Below are 19,996 nucleotides of genomic sequence, written 5' to 3' on the forward strand. Positions count from 1 at the left end.
GATCCAGAACCTCAAATTTGAAGGGTCAACTGTAAACTTACACACAGATTTTTGACTCTGTAGAGGTATGGCCTCCAACCCCCACAGTATTCAAGGGTCATATATATATAGAGGGGGGGGGGGTGGTGGGAGCAGGCAAGACCATTCTACATAACAAATGACTGCAAAGATCAATGACTAAACCCCAGTCTCAACAGATCAGCAGCAGGGTGTCAGAGCCATAGTCATGCTGGGATCCAGTCCAACAGAGGCTGCACAGACCTGAACAGCAGTCTGTGCACGGCTGGAACAGTTAAAGAGAGAGACTCCCTATCACTTTTTCAGTGCCTTCACTCAGAAGGACCATCTACCCTCCCGCTCCTGTCTCACTGGTGAGGATTCATCACCTGGTCCTGCCTGAATGCAAGGAAGGGAGAAATGGGGTGAGGAGGTGGGGGTGGGTGGGTAATCAGGTGGAGGGAGAGGAGCAAGTGGAATATTTGCAGTATTATCCTCTCCGTGACACATAAGGACCAGCCATCTCTTCTTCTTACACAGCCCCCAACATGTCCGCACAAAGACTGTTGTCTGCAGAGTCATTAAACAGAGGAAAAACTCTCTGTCGCCCTTCATCCCACAAAGCTAGCAATTTCACATCACTTCCTCAGAGAACCCCCTCACCAAATCCCCTGATGAGAGCAGGTTTGCTTTTTTTTCTTCCACTGTTTCTTCTTCCTTGCCTCATTTTTCTTCCTGGCATTTCTCACATCCTGATTTATATATTTGCCCACTGTCCATCTCCCCCACCTGAGTATCACCTCTACGGAGGTGGGCACTTGGCCATAGTCACTGCTGTGTCCCCAGACCGAGAACAGGGCCTCTCACATACCAGGTGATGAGTGAGAAAAATCTGGCTAAGAGGGAAATAGTAGGACTTTCTTGCGGTCCAGTAGTTGAGAGTCTGCCTGCCAATGCAGGGTACATAAGTTCCAGAGGACTTCACATGCCTAAGGGCAACTAAGTCGGTGAGCCACAAACGCTGAGACCCAGCTCTAGAGCCTGCGCTCCGCAACAAGAGTATGTGTGTGCTCAGTCACTCAGCTGTGTCCGGCTCTTTGCGACCCCATGGACTGTAGCCTCTCAGGCTCTTTTGTCCATGAGATTTCCCAGGCAAAACTACTGGAGTGGGTTGCCATTTCCTTCTCCAGGGGGTCTTCCTGACCCAGGAATCAAACCTGTGTCTCCAGTGTCTCCTGTATCAGTAGGCGGATTCTTTACCATGGCACCATGTGAAGCCCGAACACCACATCTAGAGAGTAGTGCCCCTGCTTGCCACAACCAGAGACAGCATCAAAGACCCAGCACAGCCATAAATGAATAAATAGAAAAGAAGAGGGGAGTAGATAAATAGACCCAAAAAAAAATGTGTCCTGTTGAAATAATAGGCAAACAGATCTTGGATCCACCGCGGACTTTATCTACACATACTTTATTCATTTCTCCCTAGGGCTGTTGTAACCAAGGATCACAAACTGGATGGCTTTAAACAGCAGCAATGGATTCATTTCAGAAGTCCAAATTATTTATTTGGACTTGTGGAGGCTAGAAGTCTGAAGTCAAGGTGTTGGCAGGCTTGGTTCGTTTTCGAAATTACTTGTTTGTTTCTCTCCCAGTTTCTAGTGGTTTCTGGCAATCTTTGCCATTGCCGGTGTTTCTAGCTCTGTCTCCCAAGTCCCTGCCTTGGTTTCCACGTGGCCTTTTCCTCTCTATTTGTGTGTGTCTGTCTATGCTTCTCCTCTTCTGTCGCTTTTAAGGACACTGGTCACTGGATTTAGAGCTAATCCAGGATAATCTCAAGATCCTTAATTTAATTACATCTCTCTTTCTCTCTCTCTTTTTTTTTTTTCCAGAATAAAGTCATGATCACATGTTCTGGGGTTAGGATGTCAGCACATCTGTTTGTGGATCACCATTCAAACCACTACATGGATTAGAGTGAGGAGAGTTAACATGAAGACAAAAAAGTTGCAGAGTGAGGCTAACAATCACAATCATTTTCATAAACTAAAATTTTCATGAGTTGGTTGTCTCAGAGGGGAGAACTGGGTGGCTGGGGCTGAGAGGAGACGTGGGCCTTGCCACGTTACATACTCGTGTATCTGTTGAATAAAAAATTTGACTGAAGGCTTCCCTGGTGGCTCAGTGATAAAGAATCTGCCTTCCAATGCAGGAGACATGGGTTCAATCCCTGGTCCAGGAAGATCCCACATGCTGCTGAGCAACTAAGCCCTGCACAACTACTGAGCCGGTGCTCTAGAGCCCAGGAGCTGCAACTATTGAAGCCCATGAGCCTAGAGCCTGTGCCAACAAGAAGAGAAGCCACAGCAATGAGAAGCCCATGCACGGCACCTAGAGAGTAGCTCTGCTTGCCACAACTAGAAAAAAGCCCATGCAGCAATGAAGACCCAGCGCAGCCAAAAGTAAATAATAAAGTCATGCTAAGTCTCTTCAGTTGTATCTGACTCTTTGCGAATCCATGGACTGTAGTCCGCCAGGCTCCTCTGACCATAGGATTCTCCAAGCAAGAATACTGGAGTATTTTCTTCTCCAAATAAAGTCAATACATCTTAAAAATTTGATTGAGGTATGTGTGGCAAATAATAAAAATGAAAATATGGAAAACATATGAATCAGAACTCATTTCTGAAACTGGAGATTATTATACTAAGTGAAATAAGTCAGAAAGAAAAAGACAAATACCATAGGATATCACCTAAATGTGGAGTCTAAAATATGACGCAAATAAACTAAAATATGACGCAAATAAATCTATTTATGAAACAGAATGTCTATGTGACCATTTAATATCACAGTAATCCAAGTCTATGCCCCCAACCAGTAATGCTAGAGAAGACTGGAAAAGCTTAACGTGAACGGTTCTGTAAAGACCTACAAGACCTTCTAGAACTAACACCCAAAAAAGATGTCCTTCTCATGATAGGGGACTGGAATGCAAACGTAGGAGGTCAAGAGATACCTGGAGTAACAAACAAATTTGGCCTTGGAGTACAAAATGAGGCAGGGCAAAGGCTAACAGAATTTTGCCAAGAGAACACACTGGTCATCGCAAACACCCTCTTCCAACAACACAAGACTCTACACATGGAAATCACCAGATGGTCAATACAGAAATCAGATTGATTATCTTTGCAGCCAAAGATGGAGAAGCTCTATACAGTCAGCAAAAACAAGACCAGGAGCTGACTGTGGCTCAGATCATGAACTCCTTATTGCCAAATTCAGACTTAAATTGAAGAAAGTAGGGAAAACCACTAGATCATTCAGCTGTAACCTAAATCAAATCCCTTACAATTATACAGTGGAAGTGACAAGTAGATTCAAGGGATTAGATCTGAGAGAGTGCCTGAAGAACTAGATGGAGGGTCGTGACATTGTACAGGAGACAGGGATCAAGATCATCCCCAAGAAAAAGAAATGCAAAAAGGCAAAATGGTTGTCTGAGGATGTCTTACAAATAGCTGAGAAAGAAGAGAAGCTAAAGGCAAAGGAGAAAAGGAAAGATATACACATTTGAATGCAGAATTCCAAAGAATAGCAAGGAGAGATAAGAAAGCCTTCCTCAGTGATCAGTGCAAAGAAATAGAGGAAAACAATAGAATGGGAAAGACTAGAGATCTCTTCAAGAAAATCAGAAATACCAAGGGAACATTTCATGCAAAGATGGGCACAATAAAGGATGGAAATGTATGGACCTAACAGAAGCAGGCCTTAGGAATTATCACTACAAACAAAGCTAGTGGAGATGATAGAATTCCAGTTAAGCTATTTCAAATCCTAAAAGATGATGCTGTGCAAGTACTGCACTCAATATGCCAGCAAATTTGGAAAACTCAGCAGTGGCCACAGGACTGGAAAATGTCAGTTTTCATTCCAATCCCTAAGAAAGGCAATGCCAAAGAATGATCAAACTACTGCACAATTGCCCTCATCTCACACACTAGTAAAGTAATGCTCAAAATTCTCCAAGCCAGGCTTCAGCAATACGTGAACCGTGAACTTCCAGATGTTCAAGCTGGTTTTAGAAAAGGCAGAGGAACCAAAGATCAAATTGCCAACATCTGCTGGATCATTGAAAAAGCAAGAGAGTTCCAGAAAAACATCTATTTCTGCTTTATGGACTATGCCAAAGCCTTTGACTGTGTGGATCATAATAAACTGTGGAAAATTCTGAAAGAGATGGGAATACCAGACCACCTGACCTGCCTCTTGAGAAATTTGTATGAAGGTCAGGAAGCAACAGTTAGAACTGGACATGGAACAACAGACTGGTTCCAAATAGGAAAAGGAGTACGTCAAGACTGTATATCATCACCCTGCTTATTTAACTTAAATGAAGAGTACATCATGAAAAATGCTGGGCTGGAAGAAGCACAAGCTGGAATCAAGATTGCTGGGAGAAACATCAGTAACCTCAGATATGCAGATGACACCACCCTTATGGCAGAAAGTGAAGAAGAACTAAAGAGCCTCTTGATGAAAGTGAAAGAGGAGAGTGAAAAAGTTGGCTTAAAGCTCAACATTCAAAAAACTAAGATCATGGAATCCAGTCCCATCACTTCATGGCAAATAGATGTGGAAACAGTGAGAGACTTTATTTTTTTGGGCTCCCAAACCACTGCAGATGCTGATTGCAGCCATGAAATTAAAAGACGCTTACTCCTTGGAAGGAAAGTTATGACCAACCTAGACAGAATATTAAAAAGCAGAGACATTACTTTGCCAACAAAGGTCTGTCTCATCAAGGCTATGGTTTTTCCCGTGGTCATGTATGGATGTGAGAGTTGGACCATAAAGAAAGCTGAGCACTGAAGAACCGATGCTTTTGAACTGTGGTGTTGGAGAAGACTCTTGAGAGTTTCTTGGACTGCAAGGAGATCCAACCAGTCCATCCTAAAGGAGATCAATCCTGAGTGTTCATTGGAAGGACTGATGTTGAAGCTGAAACTCCAGTACTTTGGCCACCTGATGCAAAGAGCTGACTCATCTGAAAAGACCCTGATGCTGGGCAAGATTGAGGGCAGGAGGAGAAGGGGATGACAGAGGAGGAGATGGTTGGATGGCACCATCAACTCAAGGGAAATGAGTTTGAGTAAACTCTGGGAGTTGGTGATGGACAGGGAGACCTGGCGTGCTGTGGTCCATGGTGTCGTGAAGAGTTGGACACAACTGAGTGACTGAACTGAACTGTATAGCATATGCACACAAATTGTTCATATTTATTAAAAATAAACTATATTAGTTTATATACAGGTTTGGTCAGAGTAAATTATAGTGACTTCTTTCAAGGTGGGAGGCTGCACTGGGTCTTCACTGTGGCACACAGGCTTTCTCTAGTTGCAGTGTGAGGGGGCTTCTCTGGCTGTGCAGCACGGGCTCTAGAGTGAGCACACTCAGCAGTCGTAGCATGTGGGCTTAGCTGCTCAGTGGCATGTGGACTCTTAGTTCCCTGATCAGGAGTTGAACCCGAGTCCCCTGTATTAGAAGGTGGTTCTTAACCACTGGACCACCAGGGAATTCCCAACAGTGGCTTCTTAAGGTCATCTTGTATCCTTTCAATCCCATGCTGTCTCTTGCCCCAACAGATGGACCCCTACTCAGAACCTACCACATCTTTCTGTGGGTCTACATATACAGTAGAATCTACATATCTTAAACGTGTGTCAACCACAAGTCCTTGGAAGCTGTAACACTGCCGTGTTGGGAGAAGGAGACCCAGAGAGGGCACCAAACTTTGGGCAGGAGGCTTCCCAGGGAAGGTTGCATCTTTTTTTTTTTTTAACTAGAATATGGATACCTTTCTTGACTGGGGTGCTCCCAGCAGGGATGAATGACACCAGACTGCTGTGTTATTACCTGGTAAAGGACACATGTGAAGCAGTCTGACAATGTCAAGTGTTGCTAAGGACGTGGAGCAACTGGAATGCTCACACATTGTTGTTACGGGTGTAGATGAATACAACCACTTTGGAAAAACAATTTGACACATACCAGCAATTCCACTCCAACGTATGACCTCAGAGAAACTCTTGCACAGGTCCTCTGGGAGATATGTACAAGAGGGCTCAGAGAAGCACTCATCATGCTCTGATGATCAAGCATTGATCATTGATGATGTTTCCTCAAACTGGAAACAGCTGCACTTTCTACGGACAGGACAGTAGAGAATTATGGTGCATTCACGATATGGTAGTGAAAATAAGGGCTTCCCAAGCGGCTGGTGCTAATGGTGAAGAACCCGCCTGCCAACGCAGGAGACATAAGCGACAAAGGTTTGATCCCTGGGTTGGGAAGATCCTCTGGAGAAGGAAATGGCACCCCACTCCAGTATTCTTGCCTGGAGACTCCCATAGACAGAGAAGCCCGGTGGGCTATAGTCTATGGGGTCACAAAGAGTCAGACATGACTGAAGCAACTTAGCACAGTGAAAACAAACACACCCCCAACTACACACAATATGGATGAATCATAGAAGCATATCGTTGAGTGAAAAAAGCAAATCATAAGGGAGTCCCACCATTATGAATTCATTTGTATAAAAGTACAAAGCAGGCAAAATAAACACTATGTTCTTTAGGAATATAAAACATAATGAGAATGGTAGGAGAAAATCCTGCTGCTGCTGCTGCTGCTGCTAAGTCGCTTCAGTCATGTCCGACTCTGTGCGACCCCATAGACGGAAGCCCACCAGGCTCCGTCATCCCTGGGATTATCCAGGCAAGAATACTGGAGTGGGTTGCCATTTCCTTCTCCAATGCATGAAAGAGAAAAGTGAAAGTGAAGTCGCTCAGTCATGTCGGACTCTTAGCGACCCCATGGACTGCAGCCCACCAGGCTCCTCCGTCCATGGATTTTCCAGGCAAGAGTACTGAAGTGGGGTGCCATTGCCTTCTCCGAGGACAAAATCCTAGGATGTTGTTACCTTGACAGGAAATAAAGATAAGGGGATCGTCAATGATACTGACAATGTTTTTATTCTTATACAAAGCATATGTGTGTGCTAAGTCCACATGTATGTGCTAAGTTGACTCCAACCTTAGCGCATCATCTGAATGGAATGCATGAAAGAATTCAAGTGAGAACTGCCCAGCTGAATCCAGCCAACTCTTAGGATTCTAAGAGATAGTAATACTAAATGACTAGGACTTCCCTGGTGGTCTAGTAGCTAAGACTCTGCCATGTAATGCAGGAGACACGGGTTCCATCCCTGGCCTGGGAGGATCCCATGGGCCTTGGAGCCACCAAGCTTGTGCACCACAATTATTGAGTCAGTGCTCTAGATCCCAAGAACTGCAACTACTAAGCTCTCACGCCGCAACTACTGAAGCCCTCTCACCTTAGAACCTGTGCTCAACAACAAGAGAAGCCACCGTGATGAGAAGCCAGTGCACTGCAACTAGAGAGTAGCTCCCACTTGCCACAACTACAGAAAGCCAGCACATGAACAGAGAGATGTATATATGAGTCCACCTTGCAATGCAAGGGACGCGAGTTCAATGCCTGGTTAGGGAACTAAGATCCCACATGCTGTGGAGCAACTAAGGCTGCGTGCCACAACTACTGAAGCCCACGTGCTCTGGAGCTCACATGCCACAACTAGAGTCCGTATGCTGCCAAGAAAGACCCTGCATGATGTAGCGATGAAAAGGCTGAAAGCTACAACTAAGACCTGACCCAGTCAAATAAATGCATAAATATATAAAAAATGATTAAACAATTATTGTAATTTTACACCACTGGGTTTGGTGTTGTTTATTATACAGCAATGGATAACTGATACAGATCTCTTCCACTGGGGTAGGTGGGGCTCTGGAAAGGGGATGAGGGGGACTCTTGTATGGTTTCCTTCATCCTGCTGAAGGAGGTCACTGTCTTCCTTTCTTGCCTCCATCCCAATACCCAAGCCATGAGCATCACCCATCACCTTTGCATATGATCACTTTTCTCTTTCTACTGCTATTATCTGAATTCCAGGCACCATCACCTCCCTCTCTAGCCTCTCTGAGGCCATTCTTGCACTTAATCCCCTAAACTATCCTCTACACAGCAACCATAATGACTTGCCCCCCAATTCTTTAAAAACTTTTTATTTTGGAATACTTTTTGATTTACAGACGACTTGTCCTACAGGCTGTGCTTGGGTCCCCCTGAAATTCAAAGGTTGAAGCCCTAAACCCAAGTTTGATGGTATTAGGAGAGGGGGGTCTTTGGGAAATAATTAGGTCAGGCAGGTGGAACCTTTATGAATGGGATTAGTGTCCTTATATGTAAAGAACCTGCTTGACAATACAGGAGATGTAAGAGATATGAGTTTGATCCCTGGTTCAGGAAAATTCTCTGGAGGAGGGCATGGCAACCACCTCCAGTATTCTTCCCTGGAGAATGCCACGGACAGAGGGGCCTGGCGGACTAGAGTCCGTAGGGTAGCAAAGAGTCGCACACAAGTGAAGCAACTTAGTACTGCACGGCACATAGTGCCCTTATAAGGGAACTTTTGCGCTCTGTGCCTCTCTCTCTTCCTCCCTCCTTCCCTATCTCTGTTTCTATCTCTGTGTCTCTCTCTCTGCCATATGAAGGTACAGCAAGGAGATGCTGTCCACAATAAAGGACTGTGAGAAATAAATGTTTGTTGCAAACCCACTCAGTCTGTAGCATTTTTGCTATAGCAGCTTGACCAGACTATAATTTGCAAAGGTGGTTGGTACAAAGAATTCTTGTCTACCCTCTGCCCAACTGCCCCGAATGTTAATATATTGCCTAACCGGGCATATTTGTCACAACTAAGAGATTAACTAATGTTGATATAACACTATTTACTAAACTACAGACATAATGTCAGTTTCCCCAGGTTTTACTCTGATGTCCTTTTGTGGTTCAGGATCACATCTAACATTTCATTTGGTTATCATGTCATCTTCTTAGATTCCTTTAAACTGTGCCAGTTTCTTGGTCATGCTTTCTCATGACCTTGACACTTTTGAAGTATACCGGTTAGGACTTTTGTAGAAAGTCCTGTCCCTTCGTTTGGGACAATCACCTGATGTTTTCTCATTAGATGGAGGTTATGGGTTTTGGAGAGAATACCAGACAAGTGCAAGTGTCCTCACGTCACATCAAGTGCCCATGACATGCACACTACTTATCACTATAATGATAAACTTGATCACTTGATTGAGGTGTTATCTGCCAAGTTTCTTCACTGCCAGACTACATTTTCCCTTTCCATTCTTTTTTCTAAAAATGAGTCACTAGGGACTTCCTTGGTGGTCCAGAGGTTAAGAATCTGCCTTGCAATGCAGGGGACACTGGTTTGATCTCTGGTGGGGGAACTAAGATCCCACATGCCATGAGGCATCTAAGCCCACCAGTGGCAACTACTGAGCCCGTGCACTCCGGAGTTTACGCACCACAACTAGAGAGTCTGTGTGCTGCAATCAACAAAAGATCTCCCATGATGGAACTAAGACCTGAAACAGCCACATAAATAAATAAGCCCTGTCTTATTCACTGAACATAGTAGGTGCTCAGTAAGTATTTATTGAATAAATGAAGACAGAGGTTGGAAGAATATGAAAGCCAGATCCATTCTATTCTTCTCTAATTATGGTCACAACACTCATGCATCTGAGGTGTATATATATACATGTGCCAGGTGTTCAGGAGCAGTACACTGTAAGCCTCAGTTTCACCACGTTTAAAAATGAAGATAATTAAAGGATCCATCTGGAAAACGGCTTTGAAAGTTAAATAAGCTAAAGCACAGGAAGATGATACTCATATCTGACATTAAACAACTGTTATTACTCTTATCTATAAAATGGGCATAACAGTGATCTACTACATAGGATTCTAAGTGCAGAACTGTTTCTTGTAAGTATAAAGTACTATATAAGTGATTAATGTTGTTGTTATTACCATCATCATGATCTGGTCAGGCCACCGGCCAGTCCATCTGAATTTTTTTTTTCTCACGCCCCTCTGCACCGTGCGATCTTAGTCCCTGGACTAGGGATGGAACCCATACCTCCTGCAGTTGAAGCCATGAGGAAGTCCTGAAACCTCTGGACTGCCAGGGAAGTCCTGAAAGATGTTTTAATCAATTTCATCTTTTTATTTTGTAAATCCCTTTCCTCAGCCCGGCCGGTGGCCCCAGTATGTTTGCCAGGCCTTCGCTGTACCCAGACTGGGCGCGGATATCCTTGTGCTGGGGATTATGACCCTTCTGGACCACAGGCGCTCATCGCCCCGCCCACAGGCCAGGACCGCCTGCATCTCCATGGAAACCCACCAGCCACAAGGGGGCGTGACGCCCTGGAGACGGATAGGCTCCTCTGCCTATTGGGTCAAAGTCATCTCCGCGAGGGGCACAAATGGGGCCTCTGACGGGTGCGTCCTTGCGGGAAGGCGGGAATACGGCGACGGGCAGCCGGGACTGTACAGTCTCTACCAATCAAGGGTCGAGGTGGCAGTGATGGACAGGCGTAGCGGGAAAAAGCCCAGAGTGCGGGCTTTCGCCCAACCGGCGGGCCGCAGTGTCGAGCAACGGCCAATGAAGAGGCGGCGGGGGTGGGGCGAAGAGGCCGGTTGCTCCGGAAGTGGAGGGAGGGGGTGAAAATGGCGCCCAGCTCGAAATCGGAGCGGAACAGCGGGGCCGGGAGCGGCGGCGGCGGCCCCGGGGGCGCCGGAGGAAAGCGGGCAGCGGGGCGGCGGCGGGAGCACGTCCTCAAGCAGCTGGAGCGGGTCAAGGTGAGGCCTGGAGTCTCGGAGGAGCGCGTCGGAGGGAAGGGAGGAGGGACGAGGGAGGCGGCGGGGAGGGAGGGCGTTCGCGGGGTGAGGGGTTGGGGGCGGAGCCCCGGGGGAGGGGGCTTGGAGGAGGGGGTTGGGCGGGGCCCCAGGAAGAGAGCTTAGATTGGGGGTGCTGCGGCGGGAGTTTGGATGGAGGGAGTTGGGGGCGGGGTCCCTGAGAGGGGGCTTGGATGGAGGGGCTGGGGGCGGGGTCCCGAGGACGGGCTTGGATGAAGGGGGCCTTAGAGGCCGCTGGAGGAGTGAAGAGAAAGGGGGCGACGCAGGGTCAGACTCGTTTTTCAAAACCCTGCTCCCCTGGCCCTTCCGTTATGGAGCCTTACCGCCCCCTTGGCACAGACTCTGCTACCGGCTTTGGGATTCCTCCGCCTGGAGTTCCTCTCTCTGTCCAGCTCTGACCACAGGAGAGCTGGGAGTTCCTGTAACTGCCTCCCACATTGAATGGGAGGGAGCTCCCTGGAGAGGGCCTGATCTTCAGCTACCTGAGCAAGGCTCTGTCTCCCCATGAAACTAAACTCTCAGCGTGCTGGAATCTTTTTCCCCATCGGGTTGTCAGCTCTGGGAGGGCAAGCGTGTAAATCTGCTGTCAGGTCAGCAGCAAGTGGGGCAGGTCTGTGTCTCCGTGGATCAGGAGTCGTGCGATCTTCTCCATCAGTCTGGGAACTCTGTGAGGGCAGGGCTGTGTCTTCTCCTTTTGACTAGAACTCCTGGAGCAGAGACAGTCCCCACCCTCAGCCTGATTTGCTCCCTGGGTTGGGCTGTGGCTCCGCCCTTAGCTTGGAAGCTCCATGGCGGGGGACTGTGTCTCCCAGTCAGCCTGGGCCTCGCTGACAGGGTTATTCCACTCTGGGATCTCCTCGAGGGCTGGGCTGCATCTCCCCCATTAGACTGGGTAGCAGGATCCGAGGTGCTCTGATTCCTCAATGCTCAACTTGGGCCTGCTCCCCACCCAAAACCTTCCTTGAAGTTTTGGGATGCGGGAGTCAGTTGGAGGGCAGCTGTTAATTGAGAAGGGGGAGTTGGGCAGGAGTTGGACAGTCACTAGTCAGGTTTACCCTTCTGTCTGCCTCAACAGACAGCCCCCCAGGGACCTAAGCGCCCTGTGTATAGGCTGGTGGGTTGGGAACAGGTGAGTGGAGTTGGTCAAGCCCCCATCTCAGCCTCCTTAGTGATCCTCGATGTCAACAGCTTACTGTGCCTTCAGGTAGCCTTCAGGAAGACAGACAGGTGGCCCAGTGTGGGCCAGGGGTGACTGGGGGAAGCAATGCCAGTGATAGTCCTCATAGCCTTGGAAGAGGAACGTGTGAAAATGTCAGTCACTGAGTCGTGTCCAACTCTTTGTGACTCCATGGACTATAGCCTGTCAGCCTCCTCTGTCCATGGAATTCTCCAGGCAAGAATACTGGAATGGGTTGCCGTTCCTTTCTCCAGGGGATCTTCCCGACCCAGGGATCAAACCATGTCTCTTACGTCTCCTGCATTTGCAGGCAGGTTCTTTATCATCTGAGCCACCAGGGAAACCTCAGGCAAGAGGAACCCTTAGGCTGTGGAGTTGGGAGGGTGGCATGGGGCCCTGGTGGAGAGACAGGCGCAAGCCATTCACACCTTCCAGAGCTTGGACCACCCTGGACCGTTATGGTTGGTAGGAAGTAGGCCTGTGTGGCTGGGCTGGACCCCAAAGGTGGTGTTCTGCCTTGTGTGAGGGGAATGGGGGGGCTTCAGGCCGCTTCTTCCACGTGGTGTCTCAAGAGCCCTGGCTGCCCCTTCCCCAGATCAGTGGGCAGCTCTCTCCTCGCCTTTTCCGGAAGCTGCCACCCAGGGTCTGCGTCTCTCTCAAGAACATTGTGGATGAAGACTTCCTCTACGCAGGGTGAGGCAGGGGCCAGGCAGGGGTTGGCGGGGTGGGATGGCCGGCCAGCCCTGACGTGGCCATTGGCCCCTCCCTGCCATCCCCACAGACACATCTTCCTGGGCTTTTCCAAGTGCGGCCGTTACGTTCTCTCCTACACGAGCAGCAGTGGGGACGACGACTTCTCTTTCTACATCTACCACCTGTACTGGTGGGAGTTCAATGTGCACAGCAAGCTCAAGCTGGTAGGGCCAGGCCACCTCCCTTTCTGACCGCATGACCCCACTCTGAGCCTCAAGTTCCATGGCCACAAATTGAAGATAGTGTATTCTCAGGGCCGTTGTCAGGACTCCAAGTGTTAGGTCGAACTGTAGGAAATTGCCATCTTCAGAGCCGAAAGTGGGTAAATGGCAGGATTTCCTATGGTCTGACAGCTCAAGGCAGGAGGGACCCATTAGGTCTGTTAGAACCAAGCAGGCTGCCATGCCTGGTTTAGCCCTGACCTTGACTCTTCAAATGTCCCACCCTGGGAGGTGAGTGCCGTTACCCCAGTTTCCACGTGAGTTCAGAGAGGTGAACCGGTCTTAGGGTGGGTTGGGTTTGGAACCGATGGGTCTGGCTGCGTCCTATCCTAGGCCTGGCCTCCCTGTCTCCCCGACCTGTGGGGAAATTCTTATGAGCCTCCTCAGCGTGTTCTCAGGATGGCCGAGCGGGGTGTGGGGTGAAGGCTGCTTGGGGCTCCCTGGCCTGAGACTGCCGGCAGGTGCAGCCTCAGGTTGGCCCCGGCCCGCTTGGACCCCACCCCCATGAGAACCTGCTGCTCAGGTCCGCCAGGTGCGGCTCTTCCAGGACGAGGAGATCTACAGTGACCTATACCTGACCGTGTGCGAGTGGCCCAGTGACGCCTCCAAGGTCATTGTCTTCGGCTTCAAGTGAGACTTGGGATAGGGTGGTGGGGAGTGGGTGGGGGCGGGCGCCCAGGCCAGGCTCTGAGGCTCCGCCGGCCCCCAGCACCCGCTCAGCCAACGGCATGCTCATGAACATGATGGTGATGAGCGACGAGAACCACCGGGACATCTACATCAGCACCGTGGCCGTGCCGCCGCCGGGCCGCTGCGCCGCCTGCCGGGATGCCAGCCGCGCCCACCCAGGTGAGGGGCTGGGGGCCTGGGGCGCCGGGCGGCCTGCTTCCCTGCCCCACGGCCACAGCTGAGCCCGCGTGGCCTGTGTCGCTGCAGGTGACCCGAGTGCGCAGTGCCTGCGGCATGGCTTCATGCTGCACACCAAGTACCAGGTGGTCTACCCCTTCCCCACTTTCCAGCCCGCCTTCCAGCTCAAGAAGGACCAGGTGGTGCTGCTCAACACCAGCTACTCTCTAGTGGCCTGCGCCGTCTCGGTGCACTCGGCAGGTAGGCTCCTGGGTCTGCTGACGGGCCCTGCGTGCGTGCTCCCAGCCGTGGGGCCCTGTGACCCGATGACTTGGCCGAGCAGCCCCTTGACGTCGGTGCCATCCCTACCCCGCATCACAGATGAGGTGACTGAGACCCTGGAGAGGTGAAGTCGCTTGTTCAGGAAGTGGCAATGTGGGTTCCAAACCCAGTCACCCTGCCCCCCCACCCCCGCCCCAGCATTGCCTACTGGAACTTTCCATGGGGCTAAGAGGGTCCATGTTTGGGGTATCTGCTACAGCTGCCACCAGTAGCCACTTGACAGTGGCTCATGTGACCAAGGAACTGAGTTGTTAAATTTAATTTTAGTGATGTCAAGTTCAAATAGTCCCATGTCCACCATGCAGTGCGTCCTTCTATTCAAAAAGAGAAAGATTGATTAAAAACTTAAGGGAGTGGTTAGTGGATAGAGGGCTGTCTCATGGTTTTGGCTGTTGCTGACATGGGGCTGGGGGCAGGGGGCTCCTGCTCTCCCAGGGCCTTATGGCAACAGAGGATGCTTGTGGCCCAGCAGCAGCCCTGCGCCCAAGTGTGTCCGAGGCTTTAGTGGCAGAAGCTGGGGCCCGCCTGGCATTTGGGAAAGTAGGACTGGGTGGTTACCTCCCCCGGATCAGCAGGGAGTGCCCCAGCATACCTGTCTGTGGAGAGTGTGCGTTAAAGACATGTTCATGTGCAAAAGAAACACAAGGAGATCTGTAACCTGTTACTGATGCCGTTTATATATGAGTTTAGAATGTGTTCCAGTTATGCCAGAATCCAGTCCAATAAAGATGACCACTGGGACTTCCCCAGGGGTCCAGTGGTTAGGAGTCCACATTTTCAGTGCGAGGGCCCAGGTTCAGTCCCTGGTTGGGGAGGACCTAAGATCCTGCAGACTGAGTAGCATGGCCAAAAAAAGATATCAACTACCTGCGTTTAAAACGATTGCCCCTTGGGGAGGGAGGGGAATGGACATGAGAAGAGGATCCTATATATACGCTTGTGTGTGTGCCTAGTTGCTTCAGTCACGTACAACTATGACCCCATGGACTGTAGCCTGCCAGGCTCCTCTCTCCATGGGGATTCTCCAGGCAAGGATACTGGAGTGGGTTGCCATTTCCTCCTCGAGGGGATCTTCCCAACCCAGGGATTGAACCTGGGTCTCCTGCATTGGCAGGTGGATTCTTTGCCTCTGAGTCACTGGGGAAGCCATGGATGTGTTATATATGTATATATAACTGAGCCCACAGACCAGCAAGGGGCAGTGTGCCTTGTCCTCGAGCTCTTCCAGGGGCCTCCCACCCCTGCCCTGGCCACCTGTACCAGTGTGGGCAAGGCTCTGCTTCTCGCCAAACCGTGATCCCCCAACAAGCTATGCCTGGATGGGGCGGCTGCCCCCACCCTGCTAGCAATGGCTGCACAGGACAGGATGCGGCCGTGTGCTCGGCCCAGGCGGGGGGCACTGTCGGTGGTGTCGACACTCCTCTCACCCTGTTGCTGCTGCTGCTGCTGCTAAGTTGCGTCAGTCGTGTCCGACTCTGTGCGACCCCATAGACGGCAGCCCACCAGGCTCCCCCGTCCCTGGGATTCTCCAGGCAAGAACACTGGAGTGGGTTGCCATTTCCTTCTCCAATGCATGAAAGTGAAAATGAAGTCGCTCAGTCGTGTCTGACTCCTAGCTACCCCATGGACTGCAGCCCACCAGGCTCTTCTGTCTATGGGATTTTCCAGGCAAGAGTACTGGAGTGGGGTGCCATTGCCTTCTCCCCTCTCACCCTAGGAGGGTATTTACACAGAGGTGGGGTTTAACGCAAACATTTTCCACTTGTCTGCCTCCTCTCCGGAAGAAGTGCCACTGCCCTGGCAGACATGAGTGTGTTGGCATACTTGTATTATCTCTCAGTGTGAGCTTGGACAAGTTTCTCTGAGCCTTGGCCCCGAGTCTCTGAACTGAGAGGACAGCTCCCCTCTACAAGGGCTGCTTACAGGGGGGGCCCAGTGCCTGGTGGTGGTGCTGCTTGGCGGATGCGTTGGGTTCTTCACACTGAGATTCTCCACAGGGAGATCTGGCCCCCAGTCAGGTTAGGGTTAGGGTTAGGTGGAGCCACAGAGAGGCCTGGGATCCAGCCAGGCTGTGCCTGTGCTGGTCTGTCTCAAGTTGAAAAGGACAGAAGACAGTGTGGTAAACCGTCAGGCCTCTGTGGCTTATTTATTTGACTGTGCTGGGTCTCACTGCTATGCAGGCTTCTCTCTAGTTGCAGAGAGCGGGCACTGCTCTCTAGTTGTGGTGCGTGGGCTTCTCATTGGGTGGCTTCTCTTGTTGTAGAGCAGAGCCTCCAGTTGTGCGGGCTTCAGCAGTTGTGGCTCAAGAGCACAGATTCAGTCGTGGCGCGCAGCCTTAGTCACTCCTGGGCATGTGGGATCGTCTCAGATCAGAGATCGAACCCATGTCTCCTGCATTGGCAGGCGGATTCTTTACCACTAAGCCACCACGGGAGCCCTTATGTAGCTTTTATCTTCTGTCATCATAACTCAGCTCCCCGATTCAGTTCAGTTCAGTTGTTCAATCATGTCTTACTCTTTGTGACTCCATGGACTGCAGCACGCCAGGCTTCCCTGTCCATCACCACCTCCCAGAGTTTGCTCAAACTCATGTCTGTCGAGTCGGTGATGCCGTCCAACCATCTCATTCTCTGTCATTCTCTTCTTTTTCTGCCTTCAGTCTTTCCCAGCATCAGGGTCTTTTCTAATGAGTCAGTTTTTCGAATCAGGTGGCCACAGTATTGGAGTTTCAGCTTCAGCGTCAGTCCTTCCAATGAATATTCAGGACTGATTTCCTTTAGGATTGACTGGTTTGATCTCCTTGCAGTCCAAGGGACTCTTAAGAGTCTTCTCTAGCACCACAGATCAAAATCTTCAATTTTTCGGCGTTTAGCTTTCTTTATGGTCCAACTCTCACATCCATACATGACTGCTGTTATCCATACATGTCAGCTCCCAAGGGCAGGGAATTTTGTCTTGTTCACTCCTATGTCCTCAGTATGGGGCATACAGCAGATGCTTAAGAGGAAGGTTTGAATGAACATGTGTGTGTGTGAGGCCTTTTTCTGTTTTGGTTGGTTTGGACTGATCTCAGCATATGTAAGTCTTCTAGGAGGGCCTCCTCTTGGATTTCTAAGATCCACACCACCGCCCCTCCCACCACCCAGGGTAATGAGGGAGGTCAGGAAAGCGTTGACTTAAACTCACCTATTGACCTCTTCTATCTCCTTCACTTTTTATTTGTGTGTTCCAGGAGATAGCAGCTTCTGCCAGATCCTGTATGACCACACCACCTACCCCCCAGCCCCTCCCAGCCCCCCTGGACCCCAGAGCCCAGAGCTGCCCCCTGTTCTCCCCAGCCTCTGCCCTGAAGCGGCCCCAGCCTGGCCCTCTGGGCCCCCCGATCCCTCGCCTGCCATTGCCAAAGCCAAGGAGTTTGTGGCTGACATCTTCCGCCGGGCCAAAGAGGCCAAGGGTGGGACCTCGGAGGAAGTCCGGCCACCTCCCTGCCCAGGGCCCTCAGGCAGCCGCTGCCGCCTGCCCTCTGAGCCTCTTGGCCCAGGTGGGGAGGCGGTGCCCCGGGACAGCCCCCCTGCAGCAGAGGCGCCCGCCCCAGAGCCTGGATACGTCAACTACACCAAGCTCTATTACGTGCTGGGGTCCGGTGAGGGGACGGAGCCAGAGGATGGTGAGTGGGGAGCCCCTCTGTTGGGCAGGGCCCCAAGCATGGGAGGCTGGCCTTGAGAGCCTCCAGGCCTCCCACCGCCATCCCTACCACCTTGTCCTGCCCCCTTAGAGTTCGAGGATGACAAGATCTCCCTGCCCTTCGTGGTGACCGATCTCCGCGGTCGCAACCTGCGGCCCATGCGGGAGCAGGCCGTTGTCCAGGTGGGTGTGGGTGGTGGGGAGGCCAAGGGGCAGCTCCTGGGGCACCTCCTGGGATGGCGGTGGGCACAGTTCTCCCCCTGCCCTTGTCCACAGGGTCAGTACCTGACAGTTGAGCAGCTTACACTGGACTTCGAGTATGTCATCAACGAGGTGATCCGCCACGACGCCACTTGGGGTCACCAGTTCTGTTCCTTTAGCGACTATGACATTGTCATCCTGGAGGTGGGTCCAGGTGTCAGGCAGGGCGGTCCAGGGCCTCCCTGGTCTTGGTGGCACTCTAAGTAGCTGTCACTGTCCACCCTCCGCCCCCCAGGTCTGCCCAGAGACCAACCAGGTCCTCATCAACATTGGCTTGCTGCTCCTGGCGTTCCCATCCCCCACCGAGGAAGGCCAGCTCCGGTGAGTGGGCAAGGACCCACCTTCACCCTTGCCCAGCAGGGCTTGCGCTCATGATAGCTCAGTGTGGGCAGGTAGCATATGATAAAACTCCCCTTGGCTCCCCAAAGCTTGCATAGGCTATTCCATTATTGCTCCAAAGATAAAAGCGCCTTGGGGTAGCCTGGGTTCCAGCTCAGGGACCCTGTAGTCCCCCACTTTCTCTTGTGCTCACCAGCTTTTCCTCCCATAGACCAAAGACCTACCACACCAGTCTCAAGGTGGCATGGGACCTCAACACGGGCATCTTTGTGACAGTCAGCGTGGGCGACCTCACTGAGGTCAAAGGGCAGACCAGGTGAGGCAGGATCGAGGCGGAGCAGGGCTGGGTTGGGCCCAGGGCTGGGAGTTGCTCATACCCTCTTCCTCAGTGGCAGCGTCTGGAGCTCATATCGCAAGAGCTGTGTGGACATGGTTATGAAGTGGTTGGTGCCTGAGAGCAGCGGCCGATATGTCAACAGGATGACCAACGAGGCTCTGCACAAAGGTGGGGCACTGACCTGACGACAGTTCGGGACTGGGGTCCTGATCCTGGGGCTGGGCGGAGCCTGGAGCGGGCGCTAATTGCTAAATGTTGCTGAATGAAGGAGCTCGTTGGCTGAGCAGTGGCATGTGGGGTGAAGGTGAGGACAGCCCAGGCCAGAGCCAGGGGGCCAGCTCAGATGTGGCACCTGACGGCCCCCCAACCATTCATTCATTCAGCAGACATTAATTGAATGGCTGCAGGCCCGAGGCAGAGATAACTTGCACCTGCCTTGCTAGAGCCTTCTGGGCCGCCATCAGGTCAGGTAAAGACAGAAGCCTCTCCTGCAGACTGGGCCGGCTAGAGGTTCCAAGGCCTTGTCCCCACATTCCACTGCAGGGTGCTCACTGAAAGTTCTGGCAGACAGCGAGCGATACACGTGGATTGTGCTGTGAGAGCCCGGCCGCCCTGGACACTGACTCCAACTACCTCCGCGGCCTGGGAGCTGGCTGCCTTCCTGGTAGCCGCCGGCCGGCCGGCCGACCGACCAACCGACCAACCGATGACCGGCACTAGTGTTAGGCTCCGGGAAGGGGGCTGGGCCGGGCAGCCCCTGGTGGCCTGAGAGTCTGGACGCTTCTTATTTATGCCTATTTAAGTGGGGAGGGGCAGAGGGAAGAGAGCCCCCTGCCCCACCTGCCTTGAGCACCCGCCTTCACCCTAAGCTGGGCGCGGGCCCTCGTTCCTCGAGAGTTCGCCCCTTTCCTCAGCTACAGGTGTGGACAAGGCCCCCCACACAGCCCAGGGAGGCCAGATGGATCCCAGACCCCTGCCCCGACCACCCTCTGTTGCCCCTACCTGAGGTGGAGAACCTAGTGGCCGTCACACCGCCCCCTTCCGGCCCTGTTGTTCCTCTTCACATAATAAATGTTTTATTTCTGAACCTCACCAGTTCCCTTCACTGCTTGCTACTCATGAGCTTGGGGCCCAGCTGGCCCCCCTCCAGCCCCCAGGCTCCCACCAAAGCCCGGC

The 19,996-nt window shown here is 51.4% G+C and overlaps 1 protein-coding gene across 1 annotated transcript; it reads left to right on the forward strand.

The window, feature by feature from the left end:
- The first annotated feature begins 10,640 nt into the window (after window positions 1-10,640).
- Window positions 10,641-19,912, forward strand: DCAF15 (DDB1 and CUL4 associated factor 15). Its single transcript, XM_027547978.1, has 13 exons — window positions 10,641-10,803; window positions 12,633-12,730; window positions 12,819-12,954; window positions 13,535-13,641; window positions 13,721-13,860; window positions 13,948-14,118; window positions 17,432-17,866; window positions 17,975-18,066; window positions 18,160-18,288; window positions 18,380-18,465; window positions 18,695-18,799; window positions 18,873-18,988; window positions 19,364-19,912. Exons 1-13 carry the CDS (start codon window positions 10,672-10,674, stop codon window positions 19,417-19,419), a joined length of 1,803 nt encoding a protein of 600 aa, XP_027403779.1. The 5' UTR covers window positions 10,641-10,671; the 3' UTR covers window positions 19,420-19,912.
- The last annotated feature ends 84 nt before the right edge of the window (window positions 19,913-19,996 follow it).

The sequence above is a fragment of the Bos indicus x Bos taurus genome, chromosome 7, assembly GCF_003369695.1.
Source record: "Bos indicus x Bos taurus breed Angus x Brahman F1 hybrid chromosome 7, Bos_hybrid_MaternalHap_v2.0, whole genome shotgun sequence".
In the NCBI taxonomy this organism is placed as follows: domain Eukaryota; kingdom Metazoa; phylum Chordata; class Mammalia; order Artiodactyla; family Bovidae; genus Bos; species Bos indicus x Bos taurus.

Excerpts from the sequence above, each read along its gene's own strand:
- DCAF15 (XM_027547978.1), top strand. The coding sequence starts at position 10,672 with ATGGCGCCCAGCTCGAAATCGGAGCGGAACAGCGGGGCCGGGAGCGGC. Across the intron at positions 12,731-12,818 it reads GAAGACTTCCTCTACGCAGG|ACACATCTTCCTGGGCTTTT; the intron begins GTGAGGCAGGGG and ends CCATCCCCACAG. Across the intron at positions 13,861-13,947 it reads TGCCAGCCGCGCCCACCCAG|GTGACCCGAGTGCGCAGTGC; the intron begins GTGAGGGGCTGG and ends GTGTCGCTGCAG.